We start from the raw sequence: 17,399 nt of genomic DNA on the forward strand, positions 1-17,399 counted from the left end.
CACTTAGATCATTTGACATGAAAACTCCAAGGTCACCAGGAGAGAGTGAATTCTAGTCCCATCTTGGCACGAGAACCAGCTGGGGTGGACCAATCACCAGTCATGAAAGTTGCCTGCATAAATTTGAGCCAATCACCAGGAGAGGGTGAATTCTAGTCCTGCCTGGGGAGAGCCAGTTGGGCGGCCCAATTACCAGGCGCTCCATTTTCACTGGCAGAGGGTTGCAGGAAGCTGTTACAGCAGAAAATGGAACTTGGAACCCCGTTTTCGCTGGCAGAGCGCTTGAGCCATCACAGGAGCCCCCGACACGATAGTGGACAACTGGACATACAAATTTTGCTGGTACTTTGTATGCTGTTTTTCCCTGATATTTTTTTTCCCTGAAAGAAAAAACTACAGACCGGCTTTCCATTTACAACATTTCACTTAGGGACCATTCAAAGTTTAAAAAAGTGACTTATGACCGTTTTCCACACTGGCAGCATCCCCGCACTCACTGTGATCAGAATTCAAATGCTTGGCAACTGGCATGTACTTATGACAGTTGCAATGTCCTGGGGTCACGTGATCCCCGTGGGCGGCGTTCCGACGAGCGAAGTCAACGAGAAAGGCAGATTCGCTGAACAGCCTTGTTACAAACTTAACAACTGCAGTGATTCACTGAACAACCTGTGGCAGGTCGTAAAATGGGGCAAAATTCACTTAGCCACTAGAAATTTTGGGCTCAGTTGTGGCCGTTAAGTCGAAGACTACCTGATTTTCCTTGTTATTGTCCCAAAGGTGCTTTTTTTCAGGAGGCAACTGGACTTTCTTGTTTTTTCTTTTAAAGACCTTTCGCTTCTCCTTCAAGAAGCTTCTTCAGCTCTGACTGGATAGTGGGGGAATGGAGGGGTTTATACTTCTTGCAGAAAGCTGGTCATTTGCATCCTTTTAGAGGGTCATTGAAGCCCTTGGAGGTTTATCTGTGTCCTCAGGGTCACCTGAGTAGCGCAAATGGTTCCTGTAGTCTGCAATTTTTCCTCTGGAAATCCATTCCTTACTCCCATGCCATTCCAAGGGTCTTCATCCCAAATTGCATAGCTAAAAGTCTGTAGAGATTCTCAGACATCCAGGTCATGATTGTCCCAAAGGTGTGTTTTTCAGGAGGCAACTGGACTTTCTTGTTTTTTTTTTTTTTGAGGATGTTTCGCTTCTCCTCCAAGAAGCTTCTTCAGCTCTGACTGGATAGCGGGGAATGGAAGCGAAACGTTTTCAAAAGCAAAAAACCAAACCAAACCAGAAAAGTCCAGTTGCCTCCTGAAAAAGCACTTTTGGGGGACAACCGTGACCTGGAATACTGAGAATCTACACAAAACATTTCCCTTGATATTCTTTCCGCAAAGAAAAATGACACTTTTTTAAAAAACAAAATTCATCTCCTGCGGGTCTTAAGTGCGAGCACCAACAAAGGAAAAAGCCACAGCGAAATGTCAGAAATTCAACGCCCCGAAGGAAAAATTGTGCATGTATTTGGTACAAAGAAACAGAAGAGATAATGTACATTCTGTTTGGAAAAAGTCGAGAGGAATTTCATCCATCGTTTCCCCACCCAGCCCCGCCCCGCGAATAAATACACTTGCAGATTTTAAGGAAAAAAACCGGGCGTTAGAATAGCCAAAAGTCTTTGTTCCACGAAATGCACACCTATATACACAGTTTTTTTTTGTAAACAATAAAATAGAAAGGTTTAGAAAACATCTGTCCGACACAAAAGCAGAGGACGTCATCGCTCCTCCGTTGGGTCAGCGATGGGGGGGAATTTCAGCCCGATGTATGAAGTTCAGACGAGCCCACAATTTTAGAATGACATATTATATTTCTAAAAATCAAGTGTCTTTTTTTCCTCAAATGCAACTTTCTCTTCTTTCCATCGCCTCACTTCTGCATTCTTGTACTCGAAAAGGAACCTCTATGGATAGTCCTCGACTTACAACAGTTCATTTAGTGACCGTTTAGAGTTACAACGGTGTTTTCCAGTCTTGGCAACTTCTAAGACTTCAACTGCCAGAATTTCCCTAGTTTGCCCATTTTTAAAGTTACCATTGGAAAAACTTTTTAACTTTTTAAAGTTAAATTGGAAAAAAACAAAAAAACCAACCAACCCTGATTTAGAAGATGGCAGAAGGAGGGCTTTTTTTGAAAGGACCACATAAAATTCGACAAAGTTAGAAATAATTCTTTGTGACATTACAGGTAGTCCTCGACAAACTTACAACAGTTTGTTTAGTGACCGTTCAAAGTTACAAGGGCCCCCCCAAAAAGTGAATTTGGATCATTTTTCGGACTTACGACCGTCGTATGCCTCCCAGTGATCATGCGAGCAAAATTCACGCCCTTGGCAACTGGTTCGTATTTATGACGGTCGGACTAGAAGACCTCCGAGGTCCCTTCCGATTCTGTTATTCTGTATTTATTTTTATTCTGTGGGATAGTTAGGAACCCTTGTGCCAAATCACTTGGCAAAATACAATGTCCATGGACTTGAGTGAATTCCCTGTTCTAGTACAAATGGAATATTTTGGGGACAATTATTTTGGGCTAACTCGGAGCTGACAGTTCCAGGACATGTAGTACTTTAAATAAAATAGAAATAACTACTTCAGTAAGTTATTAACTTGGCTTCCTCCATCCGTGACTGCGCTGCAGATTCTGGCTTGCAGTTCTGTCTTTTTTCCAATTAACTTAATGCATCGGAGGAAGTCAGTTGTGACCTATGAAGTCAACAACAAACAGGAACTATTTTGTGGTTGGTTTTTGTTCCCCTAATGCTGTGATTTTCAACCTTGAAGATGTGAGGATTTCAGGTCCCAGAATTCCTCGGTCAGCATGCTGGCTAAGAATTCTGGGAGTTGAAATCCAGACATCTTGCCATGAACTTTGTCCTTATGAGAAGGTAAGATGTGAGGACTTCAACTCCCAGAATTCCACAGCCAGCATGTTAACCGGGGAATTTTGGGAGTTGAAGACCAGGCATCTTAGCACGGCCAAACATTGTCTTAATGGGAAGGTAAGATGTGTGAGGATTTCAACTCCCAGAATTCCCTAGCTAGCATGCTGGCCGAGGACTTCTGGGAGTTGAAGTCCAGACATCTTAGCAGTACCAAATATTATCCTAATGGGAAGGTAAGATGTGAGGACTTCAACTCCCAGAATTCCTCAGCCAGTTTAGCTGGCTGAGGAATTCTAGGAGTTGAAGTCCACAGGTCTTAAATTTAAAGTTAAAGTTGCCAAACAAAGCTGGCTGAGGAATTCTGGGAATTGAAATCCAGACATCTTAGCAGTACCAAATATTATCCTAATGGGAAGGTAAGATGTGAGGATTTCAGGTCCCAGAATTCCTCAGCCAGTTTAGCTGGCTGAGGAATTCTGGGAGTTGAAGTCCAGACATCTTGCCATGAACTTTGTCCTTATGAGAAGGTAAGATGTGAGGATTTCAACTCCCAGAATTCCTAGCTAGCATGCTGGCTAAGAATTCTGGGAGCTGAAGTCCACATGCCTTAAAGTTGCCAAACAAAGCTGGCAAACAAAGCTGGCTGAGGAATTCTAGGAGTTGAAGTCCAGACATCTTGCCATGAACTTTGTCCTTATGAGAAGGTAAGATGTGTGAGGATTTCAACTCCCAGAATTCCTAGCTAGCATGCTGGCTAAGAATTCTGGGAATTGAAATCCAGACATCTTAGCAGTACCAAATATTATCCTAATGGGAAGGTAAGATGTGTGAGGATTTCAACTCCCAGAATTCCTAGCTAGCATGCTGGCTAAGAATTCTGGGAGTTGAAGTCCACAGGTCTTAAATTTAAAGTTAAAGTTGCCAAACAAAGCTGGCAAACAAAGCTGGCTGAGGAATTCTGGGAGCTGAAGTCCACATGCCTTAAAGTTGCCAAACAAAGCTGGCTGAGGAATTCTGGGAATTGAAATCCAGACATCTTGCCATGAACTTTGTCCTTATGAGAAGGTAAGATGTGTGAGGATTTCAACTCCCAGAATTCCTCGGTCAGCATGCTGGCTAAGAATTCTGGGAATTGAAATCCAGACATCTTGCCATGAACTTTGTCCTTATGAGAAGGTAAGATGTGAGGATTTCAGCTCCCAGAATTCCTCAGCCAGTTTAGCTGAGCCTTAGCTAAACTCAGCTAAGCCAGTTTAGCTGGCTGAGGAATTCTGGGAGCTGAAGTCCACATGCCTTAAAGTTGCCAAGCAAAGTTGCCAAACAAAGCTGGCTGAGGAATTCTAGGAGTTGAAGTCCACAGGTCTTAAATTTAAAGTTAAAGTTGCCAAGCAGGGCTGACTGAGGAATTCGGGGACCTGGAGACCCCTGCTCTAGTTGACAACATGTGATGGTTTTGATTTAGCAAAGACTTGTCCTATTGCGCTCGAACACATTTTCGAATGCTTTAGAATTTATCTCAATTTTCTTTCAGCTGATTTGATTGCCGGGGGTGGGGGGGCTCGAAACTGCTGAGAGTAGCCATCATATTTTGCATTTTGCATTTTGCCACCTTCAAGAGGCCAGGCAGCTCCGTTTGGGGAAAAAAAACACCCCAAAGAATTTCCTTTTGATTTTTTTTTTTAAATGAGATTTTTCAAAGAAGGGAAAAATGCTACCAGGTACCCTTCAGATTTCCCAGCCTGGAGAAACTGGGAACCAAAACGATCTTTTAGTAAAAACACGGAGGGGAAAATGATTTTTTGTCGTGGTTGAAGGAATCCATATGTTTCGCATAGTAGAAGGCTGATTACGCAACTAAAAACCTGCACAACATTTTCGAAGACATATTCTGAGACCCAAGAAACTCGAAACCTGGAGTAAACTCGGAGGCTCATTTACAACCGCTTGCAACTGCCCTCGATTCATAAAGCATCCATTTAGTGACCGTTCAACGTTACAAAAGCCCTGCATAAATGACTTACGGCCGGTTTTTCAAACTTACGACCGTTGCAGTATCCCCGCGGTCAGACAATCAAAGAATCGGACGCTGGGCGAGTGTTCAGGGAGGCGTGCCAGGTTTTTCGGCCTTAACAACTGCAGTGATACACTTAGTCACTGTAGCAAGAAAAGTTGTAAAAATGGGACAGAATTCAGTTTAACAACGGCTTCACTTAGCAACCGAAATTCGGGGGTCAATTGCGGCCGTACGTTGAGGGCTAGCTGCATTTATCCTTCTCAACATCGTGGCCATCTGACTTTCTTTAAGTAACCGCCACTCAGTTTCCAAGCAGGGTTATGATGGACTGCTCTTTATTCATCGTAGACCAGGGTATGTAGACCAATCAAAGAGAATATTTGTAGTTGAGGGCTGAATTGAGCTTTTGTGGTTTTCTTGCAGATGTTTCATGACCCAACTAGGTGACACCATCAATGCTAGAAAGGAGGGGGGGTTATAATAATAATAATAATAATAATAATATAATTATAATAATAATAACAACAACAGAGTTGGAAGGGACCTTGGAGGCCTTCTAGTCCAACCCCCTGCCCAGGCAGGAAAGCCTACACCATCTCAGTCAGATGGTTATCCAACATTTTCTTAAAAATTTCCAGTGTTGGAGCATTCACAACTTCTGCAGGCAAGTCGTTCCACTTATTGATTGTTCTAACTGTCAGGAAATTTCTCCTTAGTTCTAAGTTGCTTCTCTCTCCTTGATCAGTTTCCACCCATTGCTTCTTGTTCTACCCTCAGGTGCTTTGGAGAATAGTTTGACTCCCTCTTCCTTGTGGCAACCCCTGAGATATTGGAGCACTGCTATCATGTCTCCCCTAGTCCTTCTTTTTATTATAAAAAATAATGTATAAAAGCATTTATACATGTATAAAAACATGTATAAAAACGGAGAAAACCCAACCCCCCTTCTAACACTGATGATGTTACCTAGTTGGGTCATGAAACGACTTGCAAGGAAACCACCCAGCTCGGAGACCACCAAAATCCCCAACAAAGGTGTGTTAAATGGGAAATGGTATCTTCTGTATGCAAAACATGGAGTTCTACCTATAGGGTGTAGTTACCTTAGTTAGTCTACCTGTCTTATTAATGGAGTGCACCCACCAAGGGAGAAATGCTCCTGGTTCGGACGGCAGCAGGTTCGGAGAACTGGTAGCAAAAATCCCTGCCCCTCCCCCATGCCCAGCTGAGCTGCGCAATCATCAGAGGTTTTTGTTTTTTTTAACTTTTAAAAGCATTTTTTCTTCAGCTGAAAAAAATGCTTTTAAAAAAAACACAAAAAACCTCTGATGATCGCGCAGCTCAGCTGGGATCGTCAGAGGCTTTTAAAAGCATTTTTTTTTACAACCTCTTTGGCCGAAGAGGATGTTGAAAAAATGCTTTTGAAAGGCTCTGACGATCCCAGCTGAGTTGCCTGATCGTCAAAGGCTGTTTTTTTTCTTTTAAAGGCAAAAAGCAAAATGCTTTTAAAAGAAAAGCCTCTGACGATCAGGCAACTCAGCTGGGATTGTCAGAGGCTTTTAAAAGCATTTTTTTTACAACCTCTTCGGCCGAAGAGGTTGTAAAAAAAATGCTTTTAAAAGGCTCTGACGAAAAAATGCTTTTAAAAGTAAAAAAAAAAAGTTGGCCACGCCCACCCAGTCTCATTACCCGCCCACCACCAAGCCACGCCCTCAGAACCGGTAGTAACAAATTTTACATTTCACCCCTGGAACCCGCCTTTGTCAACCGAACACTTACGAGATAGAGACAAGCCAAACGGGACCCAGAAACCACCCCCACCCCGAACGGTCCACGTTAGCATCAAATATCCGTTTCTTTAAGCCCGCAAGATTCAGAGTCCGTCAGATCGTCGTACATCTGATAGTCGATGCATTCCAAGAAGTCATTGGGGATGCCGATGGAAACCGACTCCACCTCTGTTTTGAAGGAGGCCGCCATGCCGCCCCGGAGGGAGCTCCCACGCATCTTGTGGGAGAGGCTGTTCATCGTCTCCTTCAGCTGGATGCTGGGTTTGTGGAAGGGAGAAAATATCCTCCATCTCTTGAAGTTCAGAGTCCTCCGCTTGCTCGATCGTTCCAAGCTGCTGGAGTTCAATATGAAGGAGCCGCCGTTGAGCGCGGAGATCCTGGAACGCGGCTCTCTCTCCGAGTCCTGGCGGGAGTCGTTGATGGAGGCCCCTCGCCAAGGGTTGTCGTAAACCCTCCAGATGGGCCTCCGACGACGACACTGGCATTTGAGCAGGCGGATGAAAGCTCGTTTGAACTCTTTGCTGGAGCAAGGGTAGATGATGGGGTTCACGCAGCTGTTGAAGTAGCCGAGCCAGAAGATAATCTTGAAGGCCATTCCTGAGGGCTTCAGGGAAGGGAAGAAGGAACCTGGGGGGAAAAAAAAGAAAGACGGAAGAAGACGTGAGAAGGTGAAAGGCTCTTGCTAGGACAAAGCAGGAGCTCCATTCCTGTCATGAAGAGCAGCTGGGGGTTGACAGCTGAGCTCCATACAGCTGGGATTGGGTGCTGAGCTCCATACCTTTCATGAACAGGAGCTGAGGGTTGGGTGCTGAGCTCCATACCTTTCATGGAGCTGGGATTGGGTGCTGAGCTCCATACCTTTCATGAACAGGAGCTGGGGGTTGAGAGCTGAGCTCCATACCTTTCATGAACAGGAGCTGGGATTGGGTGCTGAGCTCCATACCTTTTATAGAGCTGGGATTGGGTGCTGAGCTCCATACCTTTCATGAACAGGAGCTGGGATTGGGTGCTGAGCTCCATACCTTTCATGAACAGGAGCTGGGGGTTGAGAGCTGAGCTCCATACCTTTCATGAACAGGAGCTGGGATTGGGTGCTGAGCTCCATACCTTTCATGAACAGGAGCTGGGATTGGGTGCTGAGCTCCATACCTTTCATAGAGCTGGGATTGGGTGCTGAGCTCCATACCTTTCAGGAACAGGAGCTGGGGGTTGAGAGCTGAGCTCCATACCTTTCATGAACAGGAGCTGGGATTGGGTGCTGAGCTCCATACCTTTCATAGAGTTGGGATTGGGTGCTGAGCTCCATACCTTTCATGAACAGGAGCTGGGATTGGGTGCTGAGCTCCATACCTTTCATGAAGAGCAGCTGGGGGTTGAGAGCTGAGCTCCATACCTTTCATGAAGAGGGGCTGGGGGTTGAGGGCTGACCCTTCTGTGGGAGGTTTTGTATCAAAATATATTTTATTCCTTATGCTCTTCCCATCTCCCCTTAAACATTAACATTAACAAAAACCCACCATGGACTGAGAAGAAGCATCTGTGCTAGGTAAATGACAGTCAAGCGGAAACTAAATCAAGTAAAAATAGCAAACAGGAGAAATTTTTTACTTAAGCGTCCTGAAACTCCAGAATAAGTTACCCGTATGCAATCCGCATATCAAAGGAGAAGGTCTCTACACACAAATAGAGCTAATTAGAGCTGGCTCCCAGCGCAACTTCATGTTCACAAAAATAAGCATTATGGATGATACATACCTACAAACACATCATGCCCCTCAAGAATTACAATAAAATCACCCACGTATACATTTCCACACCCAGGACAAACTCCCCTGTAAAACAGTCTCTCTCTAAGCCATTTTATTTTATTTTATTTTATTTTATTATTTATTTATTTATTTATTTATTTATTTATTTATTTATTTATTTATTTATTTATTTATTTATTTTGTCACAACAATATATGTAACTATCATACAGAAAGGTTATATAGTATATAAAGGTATAAGCATATATATATATATAGGAAGAAGAAAAGAAAAACAATAGGACAGGAACGGTAGGCACATTTGTGCGCTTATGCACGCCCCTTATGGTCCTCTTAGGAATGGGGTGAGGTCAATAGTAGAAAGTTTTTGGTTAAAGCTTTTAGGATTATGAGAAGAGACAACAGAGTCAGGTAAAGTATTCCAAGCACTGATGATTCTGTTACAGAAGTCATATTTTCTGCAATCTAGATTAAAGTGGTTGACATTAAGTTTAAATCTATTGGTTGCTCTTGTATTATTGCAATTAAAGCTGAAGTAGTCTTTGACAGGAAGGACATTACAATAGATGGTTCTATGAGTTAAACTTAGGTCTTGTTGAAGGCGACGGAGTTCCAAGTTTTCCAAGCCCAGGATTTCAAGTCTAGTGGGATAAGGTATTTTGTTGTTTACAGAGGAATGGAGAACTCTTCTTGTAAAATATTTCTGGACACGTTCAATTGTATTGATGTCAGAGATATGGTGAGGGTTCCAAACAGGTGAGCTGTATTCTAGAATTGGTCTAGCAAATGTTTTATATGCTCTGGTTAGTAGTGTAGTGTTTTTGTTTTCTCTGGAGGGGCCCCTATAACAGGGGTCTGCAAAACGTGGCTCTTTTAAGACTTGTGGTTGGATTGTTGGTGGATTTTTGTATCTTTGCTTTCATGGCATTAGTTTGTTGTTGTTATTATTATTATTGTTGTTGTTATTATTTTTATGTAAATTGACCCAGACAATACATTGTTTATTAAGCACTTACATATACAAAAGAAAAATGTATAAGTAAAATTTAAAGAAAAAGAAGAGACCGGACTGCCATCTGTCAGAAATGGGGTAGGGTCTCCTGCTTGGGTGGGGGTGGGGTGGGTGAGTTGGACTAGATGACCTACCAAGGTCCCGTCCTGTTAATCTGTAACCTTTGTTTTCTATCCAAAAATGATCCAACCTGTAATGCTGCTCTCTTCCAGCAGGGGGCTCCCTTGGCCTCTTCCAAACGAACTGGGCGATGGCCCAGCGGACTTCTAAAAATAACTTTCTGACTCAGCCGGAATGCCTTTTAATTTTAGATGAATCATGATTCTCTGTGACTCGGTTGTTAATTCATATTATGGGTTACAAAGCCGAGGCTAGCAAGGAACCCGGGGCTAAATCCCAGTTTCAAAGAAGCCCGAAAGGGATCGCTTGACATTTAGAGGCCCTAAAACCGTGACGGCGAACCACAGGTGGCACGCGTGGCCATATCGGTGGGCACACGAGCTCAGCTAATTTTCGGGCCTTCTGGGCCCACCGGAAGTAGGGAAAAGGCCTTGGGGTGGTGGTGGGGAAGGCCCGTAGGACCAGAAGTTGGCAAACAGGCCAAACAACCCCTAGTGATCACAGAAAAGGAAGTGCAGGACCTATTTCACAGACAAAAGCCAGGAAAAGCTCCAGGCCCAGACAAGATAACTCCTTCTTGCTTAAAAGTCTGTGCTGACCAATTGGCCCCCATCTTCACCCATATTTTCAATAAATCGCTAGAGATATGTTATGTTCCTTCTTGCTTCAAACGCTCTACCATCATCCCAGTGCCGAAGAAGCCCACCATCAAGGAACTGAATGACTACAGACCAGTTGCTTTAACATCTGTAGTCATGAAAACCTTTGAAAGGCTAGTGCTTTCCTACCTGAAAACCATCACGGATCCGCTGTTAGACCCCTTGCAATTTGCATACCGAGCAAATAGACCAACAGATGATGCTGTTAATATGGCTCTGCACTACATCCTACAACATCTTGAGTCTCCAAAGACCTATGCAAGGGTCCTTTTTGTAGACTTTAGTTCAGCATTCAATACCATCATTCCAGACATTCTTCTAACTAAGCTAAACCAGCTACAGGTACCGGAACAGACTTGTAAGTGGATCACAAGCTTCCTAACAAACAGGAAGCAGCAGGTGAAGCTAAGCAAGATCACATCAAATACCTGTACAATTAGCACAGGGGCCCCCCAAGGCTGTGTGCTCTCCCCACTTCTTTTCTCTCTGTATACCAATGACTGCATCTCCAACAATCCATCTGTTAAGCTACTGAAGTTCGCAGATGACACAACAGTGATTGGTCTCATTCGAGACAATGACGAATCCGCATATAGACGAGAGGTCGAACGACTAGCCTTGTGGTGCAACCAAAACAATCTGGAACTGAACACACTCAAAACCGTAGAAATGGTGGTAGACTTTAGGAAAAACCCTTCCATACTTCCACCTCTCACAATACTTGACAACACAGTATCAACAGTAGAAACCTTCAAATTTCTGGGTTCTATCATATCGCAAGATCTCAAATGGACAGCTAACATCAAAAACATCATTAAAAAAGGACAACAAAGAATATTCTTTCTGCGCCAACTCAGTAAGCTCAAACTGCCCAAGGAGCTGCTGATCCAATTCTACAGAGGAACGTACCTTTTCTTTTATGTACACTGAGAGCCTATGCACCAAGACAAATTCCTTATGTGTCCAATCACACTTGGCCAATAATACAAAATTCTATTCTATTCTATTCTATTTCTGACCTCCGGGGGGCCTCTGGGGGGGATGGGGAGTGGGGAAGTCCGTTTTTGCCCTCCCCAGGCTCCTAGAAAGGCTCTGGAGCCTGGGGAAGAGCAAAAAAATGGGCCTATCGGGCCCACCATGCACCAAAAGCGGGAGGGGGGTGTTGCGCGTGCATGCGCGGGAGCAGGGTACATAGAATTATGAGTGGGGGCACACGTGCATGTGACACCCCCTCCCCCCTCTGCTCCTGGCCCGCGACGGCAACATGGTTAGCCATCGTTGCCCTAAAAGCTTCCAATATCTCCCAAAGCGAGGCGGTGGTGGTGGGGACACACACGAGCTCATCCTCGTAATAATTTTATTTTTATTATTTCGTATCAAAATCCTAGAATGCGGCGCAGGGAGTTGAAATCTACCCATCTTTAAAAAGATGCCGAGATGGAGGAAAACCTTTGGTTTAGGGAAGAAACTCGTTTTTGTAAGGCGTCATCAACAGGCCGTCCTCGACTTACAGCCTTTCGTTTTAGTGGCCATTCAAAAACGACAACGGCACTGATCAAAGCGACTTCTGGCCGCTCCTCACACTTACGACCGTTGCAGTATCCCTATGGTCATGTGGTTGAAGTTCAGACGCTTGGCAACGGACTCGGAGTGGCGCGGTGGCCTAGCGGTGGAGCTCTCGCCTCACAATCAGGAGGTCGTGAGTTCGAACCTGGGTAGAGGCAGATATTTCTCTCTCTGGATACACTGAGAATGTATCTGCTGAACAGAACTCCGCATTGGCAACAGGAAGGGCATCCGGCCAGTAAACAAACACTCAGCTCCATTCAGCTGCACAAACTCCACCGCGCAAGGGATTACGGGGTCGTTAAAAGGAGGGGATGAAAGTGTTGTAGGGTTACGTGATCCCTTTTGCGAACCTTCTGACCTACAAAGTCAACGGGGAAGCCAGCTTCACTTAATGAACTTATCGATTGCAGTGATTTGCTTAACCACGGTGTCGAGAAAGGTCGTAAAACTCGCTTAACAACTGTCTCACTTAGTAACGGACATTGGCTATCGTTCGCTGACAATTTGGGCTACAATTCACTGAAAAACATTTTCGTTGCTCGGCGGGTCCCGAATGTGACCGTTGGAATTTTTGAATCCGGGTCGTACGTCCCATATTTTGTACCAGTTGTAACTTTGTTAAGAGACTGGTCATAAGTCAAGGACTTCCTGTACTCGAATGGGAAGGGTTCCCGTGTGTCTTGAAGTGGTCACAGTTGAGAAACTGGTGGTGTAAACTGGTGTCAAGTCCTCCCGACAGAGAATTTAGTTTGTTGAATCACTGGAGAGCGGTTGTGATCCAGCACAAAGATTGATGGGACTACAGAATACAGAACAACAGAGTTGGGAGGGACCTTGGAGGTCTTCTAGTCCAACCCCCTGCTCAAGCAGGAGACTGCCTATCATGTCAGACATAATGGCTGTCCAATGTCTTCTTAGAAACCTCCAGTGTTGGAGCAACCCACAACTTCTAGTGGCAAGTTGTTCCACTGGTTAATTTTTCTCACTGTCAGGAAATTCCTCCTTAGTTCTAGGTTGGTTTTCTCCTTGATCAGTTTCCATCCGTCGCTTCTTGGTTCTGCCTTCTGGTGCTTTGGTGCTTCTCCCTTCTTGGTGGCAGCCCCTCAAATATTGGAAGACTGCTATCATGTCTCCCCCTAGTCCTTCTCTTCTGAACTTTTACAGAGTTGGAAGGGACCTCGGAGGTCTTCTAGTCCAACCCCCTGCTCAAGCAGGAAACCCTCTACCAGTTCAGACAAATGGTTGTCCAATCTCTTCTTAAAAACCTCCATTGCTGGAGACAAGCCATTCCACTGATTATTTGTTCTCACTGACAGGAAATTTCTTCTTAATTCTATTAATTTTTAATTCTTAAGCCTCGTTCACATTGGCTGGCAAGAATACGAACTCTAACACAACCTAATCTTTTCTGAGAAAATGGATTTTCTCCCATTCTGACTCAGGGCAAAACCCAGCTGAATTTTTTTAATCTCCTCACCAGGTCTGTCTCTCTTGTAGCTTGCGAGGATTTTATATTTCTCTAATAATTTCTGGCTTAAATTGGAATTTTAATGTTAAATTTTATTAATTTTTAAATGGGGTCTTTTAGTTTATGGCAAATTTTAATTTTCAGGCTAATTTAAATAAGTTTTTTAAACTGGATTTTAACTTGTATATTGTATTGTTGGTTTTATCTTGCCTGTACACCGCCCTGAGTCCTTCGGGAGAAGGGCGGTATAAAAATCAAATAAATAATAATAATAATAATAATATTCCTTGAAGGAACAAAAGCCACGTTAACTGTGATAGCGTATCCCACATTTTAAACAGAATTTAAAACAAACCAACATACACCTTGCAATTAAAAAGCAGGCACCGCAATTCGTCCATTTGTTTAGCGACCGGCCGATACTACAAGGGCACTAAAAAAAAAAAGAGAGGCGGTTTCCCCGGTCCTCACACTTATGACCAAAGTCCTCACACTTATGACGGTTTCCCCATCCCCATTTCTGACCTTGCCGGATGGCTTCCCTAAAGCAAAGTCCACGGGGGAAGGAAGCCAGATTCGCTTAGCGACCCCATGATTCCCCTCACAACGGCGGCGCTAGGCTTAACAACAAAATAAGGTCGTAAAACGGGGTGTGGCTCACTGAATACGAACTAAGTACAGCTGGTCCACGACTTACAGCAGTTTGCTTAGTGACCGTTTGAAGTTGCAACGGCATTGAAAAAAAGCGACTTCTGATTATTTTTCACACGTATGACCGTTGCAGCATCCCCACGTGATAGACATTTGGAGCAGGGGTGGGTTTTGCACTATTTTCCTACCGGTTCGCTGTGCGCGCTCCCTTCGTCTGTGTGCGCGCCCGGTTTGCGCATTTGCCTGCCTTTCGCGCATGCACCTGGCGTCATAGCTGAGGGAGCCAATGTTGTCCAAAGACACTTCTGTGGTCATGTGGCCAGCATGGCTATATCTCAAGGTGCCCAGAAGGCTGTTACCTTCCCACTAAAGTGGTACCTATTTATTCACATTTTCATGCTTTCAAACTGCTAGGTGGGCAGGAGCTACAGCAGTGGTAGTCAACCTGGTCCCTACCGCCCACTAGTGGGCGTGCCAGCTTTCATGGTGGCCGGTAAGGTGTTATGTCCTCCTCGCCTCCGTCCGAACGATGGCTCTTATCAGCTGTGGCAGTAAAAGAGCCAGCGTCTGCCAAGAGCCCTCGTTGGCTGCCAAGGCGCTGGTGAGTCACAACCTTCAGCTCTAGTCAATCCGTGGATTTGCCTGATACAAAGAGACACACCAGCTCTTGCTGCCTTTTATATCCTGTGGGTGTGGCTCACTGAATACGAACTAAGTACAGCTGGTCCACGACTTACAGCAGTTTGCTTAGTGACCGTTTGAAGTTGCAACGGCATTGAAAAAAAGCGACTTCTGATTATTTTTCACACGTATGACCGTTGCAGCATCCCCACGTGATAGACATTTGGAGCAGGGGTGGGTTTTGCACTATTTTCCTACCGGTTCGCTGTGCGCGCTCCCTTCGTCTGTGTGCGCGCCCGGTTTGCGCATTTGCCTGCCTTTCGCGCATGCACCTGGCGTCATAGCTGAGGGAGCCAATGTTGTCCAAAGACACTTCTGTGGTCATGTGGCCAGCATGGCTATATCTCAAGGTGCCCAGAAGGCTGTTACCTTCCCACTAAAGTGGTACCTATTTATTCACATTTTCATGCTTTCAAACTGCTAGGTGGGCAGGAGCTACAGCAGTGGTAGTCAACCTGGTCCCTACCGCCCACTAGTGGGCGTGCCAGCTTTCATGGTGGCCGGTAAGGTGTTATGTCCTCCTCGCCTCCGTCCGAACGATGGCTCTTATCAGCTGTGGCAGTAAAAGAGCCAGCGTCTGCCAAGAGCCCTCGTTGGCTGCCAAGGCGCTGGTGAGTCACAACCTTCAGCTCTAGTCAATCCGTGATTTGCCTGCCTTTCGCGCATGCACCTGGCGTCATAGCTGAGGGAGCCAATGTTGTCCAAAGACACTTCTGTGGTCATGTGGCCAGCATGGCTATATCTCAAGGTGCCCAGAAGGCTGTTACCTTCCCACTAAAGTGGTACCTATTTATTCACATTTTCATGCTTTCAAACTGCTAGGTGGGCAGGAGCTACAGCAGTGGTAGTCAACCTGGTCCCTACCGCCCACTAGTGGGCGTGCCAGCTTTCATGGTGGCCGGTAAGGTGTTATGTCCTCCTCGCCTCCGTCCGAACGATGGCTCTTATCAGCTGTGGCAGTAAAGGAGCCCGCGTCGGCCAAGAGCCCTCGTTGGCTGCCAAGGCGCTGGTGAGTCACAACCTTCAGCTCTAGTCAATCCGTGATTTGCCTGCCTTTCGCGCATGCACCTGGCGTCATAGCTGAGGGAGCCAATGTTGTCCAAAGACACTTCTGTGGTCATGTGGCCAGCATGGCTATATCTCAAGGTGCCCAGAAGGCTGTTACCTTCCCACTAAAGTGGTACCTATTTATTCACATTTTCATGCTTTCAAACTGCTAGGTGGGCAGGAGCTACAGCAGTGGTAGTCAACCTGGTCCCTACCGCCCACTAGTGGGCGTGCCAGCTTTCATGGTGGCCGGTAAGGTGTTATGTCCTCCTCGCCTCCGTCCGAACGATGGCTCTTATCAGCTGTGGCAGTAAAAGAGCCAGCGTCTGCCAAGAGCCCTCGTTGGCTGCCAAGGCGCTGGTGAGTCACAACCTTCAGCTCTAGTCAATCCGTGGATTTGCCTGATACAAAGAGACACACCAGCTCTTGCTGCCTTTTATATCCTGTGGGGTGTGGCTCCATGTCTCAGCACTTCCTAGGCCTGGCCCTCCCCTGCTTCTGTCGTTCTCTTCTCTCCTGCCTACGAAACCTGGGATTGAGCCAAGCCTGACTGCTGTCAGCTGGGTCTGCAGGCGTGGCCTGGGAGGGGAAAGAGTCAGGAGAAGGAGGCCTCATTATTTCTTTCGCTTGGGCTGCTTCTGGCTCCTGGAGCTGATCCAGGGAGGCCGGTGCTTCTGAGGTAAGTCCTGATGGCCCTTCCCCCTCACTGTCCAAGTCACTTTCTGGCAGCAGGCCCGGCTCCAAGGCACTTTTGTTCCTGGGGCCAGGTTCGGGGGCGGGAGCCACAAAATAGGGGTTTTGTTCGATACTGAAGCACTTTCTTTTTAAAAAAATTTAATTGACTTTTTAAAAAAAATTCACAGCATTATTTAAAAACATTTTGATTAGGTTTTCATAAAATTCCCCGCGACAATTTAAATTTCTGAAAATATACTATTTGTATCGCCCGCGCATAAGTTTAGTTCACGTTACGTAAGTGAAACTAAATGGGGCTATAGTGCGACCGCAAACAAAAGAGCCTCGTCCCAGAATAGCTCGCGCATCTCCCCCCACACCACCCAGCTGTAACAGACAAGCAGAGCTGGTAGCCGGCGCCCCCCCTCCCAAACCCAATCCACAATGTGCGAGAGGCATGCGCAGATGGCAATACACGGTGCATTACTGTGGAACTGGTGGGCGGTTAGAAAATTTTACTACTAACAGAGATACAAAAGTGGGTGGTAGGTATAAAAAGGTTGACTACCCCTGAGCTAGAGCAAGTAATGGGAGCTCACCCCATTGTGCACTACGCGGATTTCAAACCCAGGCTTTCCAGCTGACAAGCTTAGCGTCTTTCACTGCTAACTTTGTTTGCGCACGGGCCTTCCGCGCACGTATCCAGCCTCAAAAACATGCCGAAATAGGATGGCACAGCGCTGGGATGGTTGAGCCCAGCCCGCGCGATTTCCGCTACTGGTTCGAGCGAACCGGTACGAACCGGCTGGATTCCACTTCTGAATTGGAGGCTCGACTACTGATTCACGTTTAGGATGGTCCGTTTTCACATTCTTGGGTTCTCCTCAAAAGCAGTTTCAGGAAAAAAAATGGAAGTCCAGCAGAAACAAGGGGGGGAAAATAAAATAAAAGCTTCTCTTGTGGCCATACTTCCTCCCTAACCCCCTTTCTCCCCCACAGGAAATCCCCTCCCCACA

At 45.6% G+C, this 17,399-nt stretch overlaps 1 protein-coding gene across 1 annotated transcript in view; it reads right to left on the reverse strand.

Moving 5' to 3' along the window:
* Nucleotides 1-6,646: 6,646 nt before the first annotated feature.
* Nucleotides 6,647-17,399, reverse strand: part of ADRA1D (adrenoceptor alpha 1D) — a 74,112-nt gene continuing 63,359 nt past the window's right edge. Inside the window, exon 2 of the mRNA XM_058193438.1 lies at nucleotides 6,647-7,360. Coding sequence (XP_058049421.1) covers nucleotides 6,786-7,360 — 575 coding nt within the window. The 3' untranslated portion in view covers nucleotides 6,647-6,785. The remainder of the gene's footprint in view (nucleotides 7,361-17,399) is intronic.

This window comes from Ahaetulla prasina, chromosome 8, assembly GCF_028640845.1.
Source record: "Ahaetulla prasina isolate Xishuangbanna chromosome 8, ASM2864084v1, whole genome shotgun sequence".
In the NCBI taxonomy this organism is placed as follows: domain Eukaryota; kingdom Metazoa; phylum Chordata; class Lepidosauria; order Squamata; family Colubridae; genus Ahaetulla; species Ahaetulla prasina.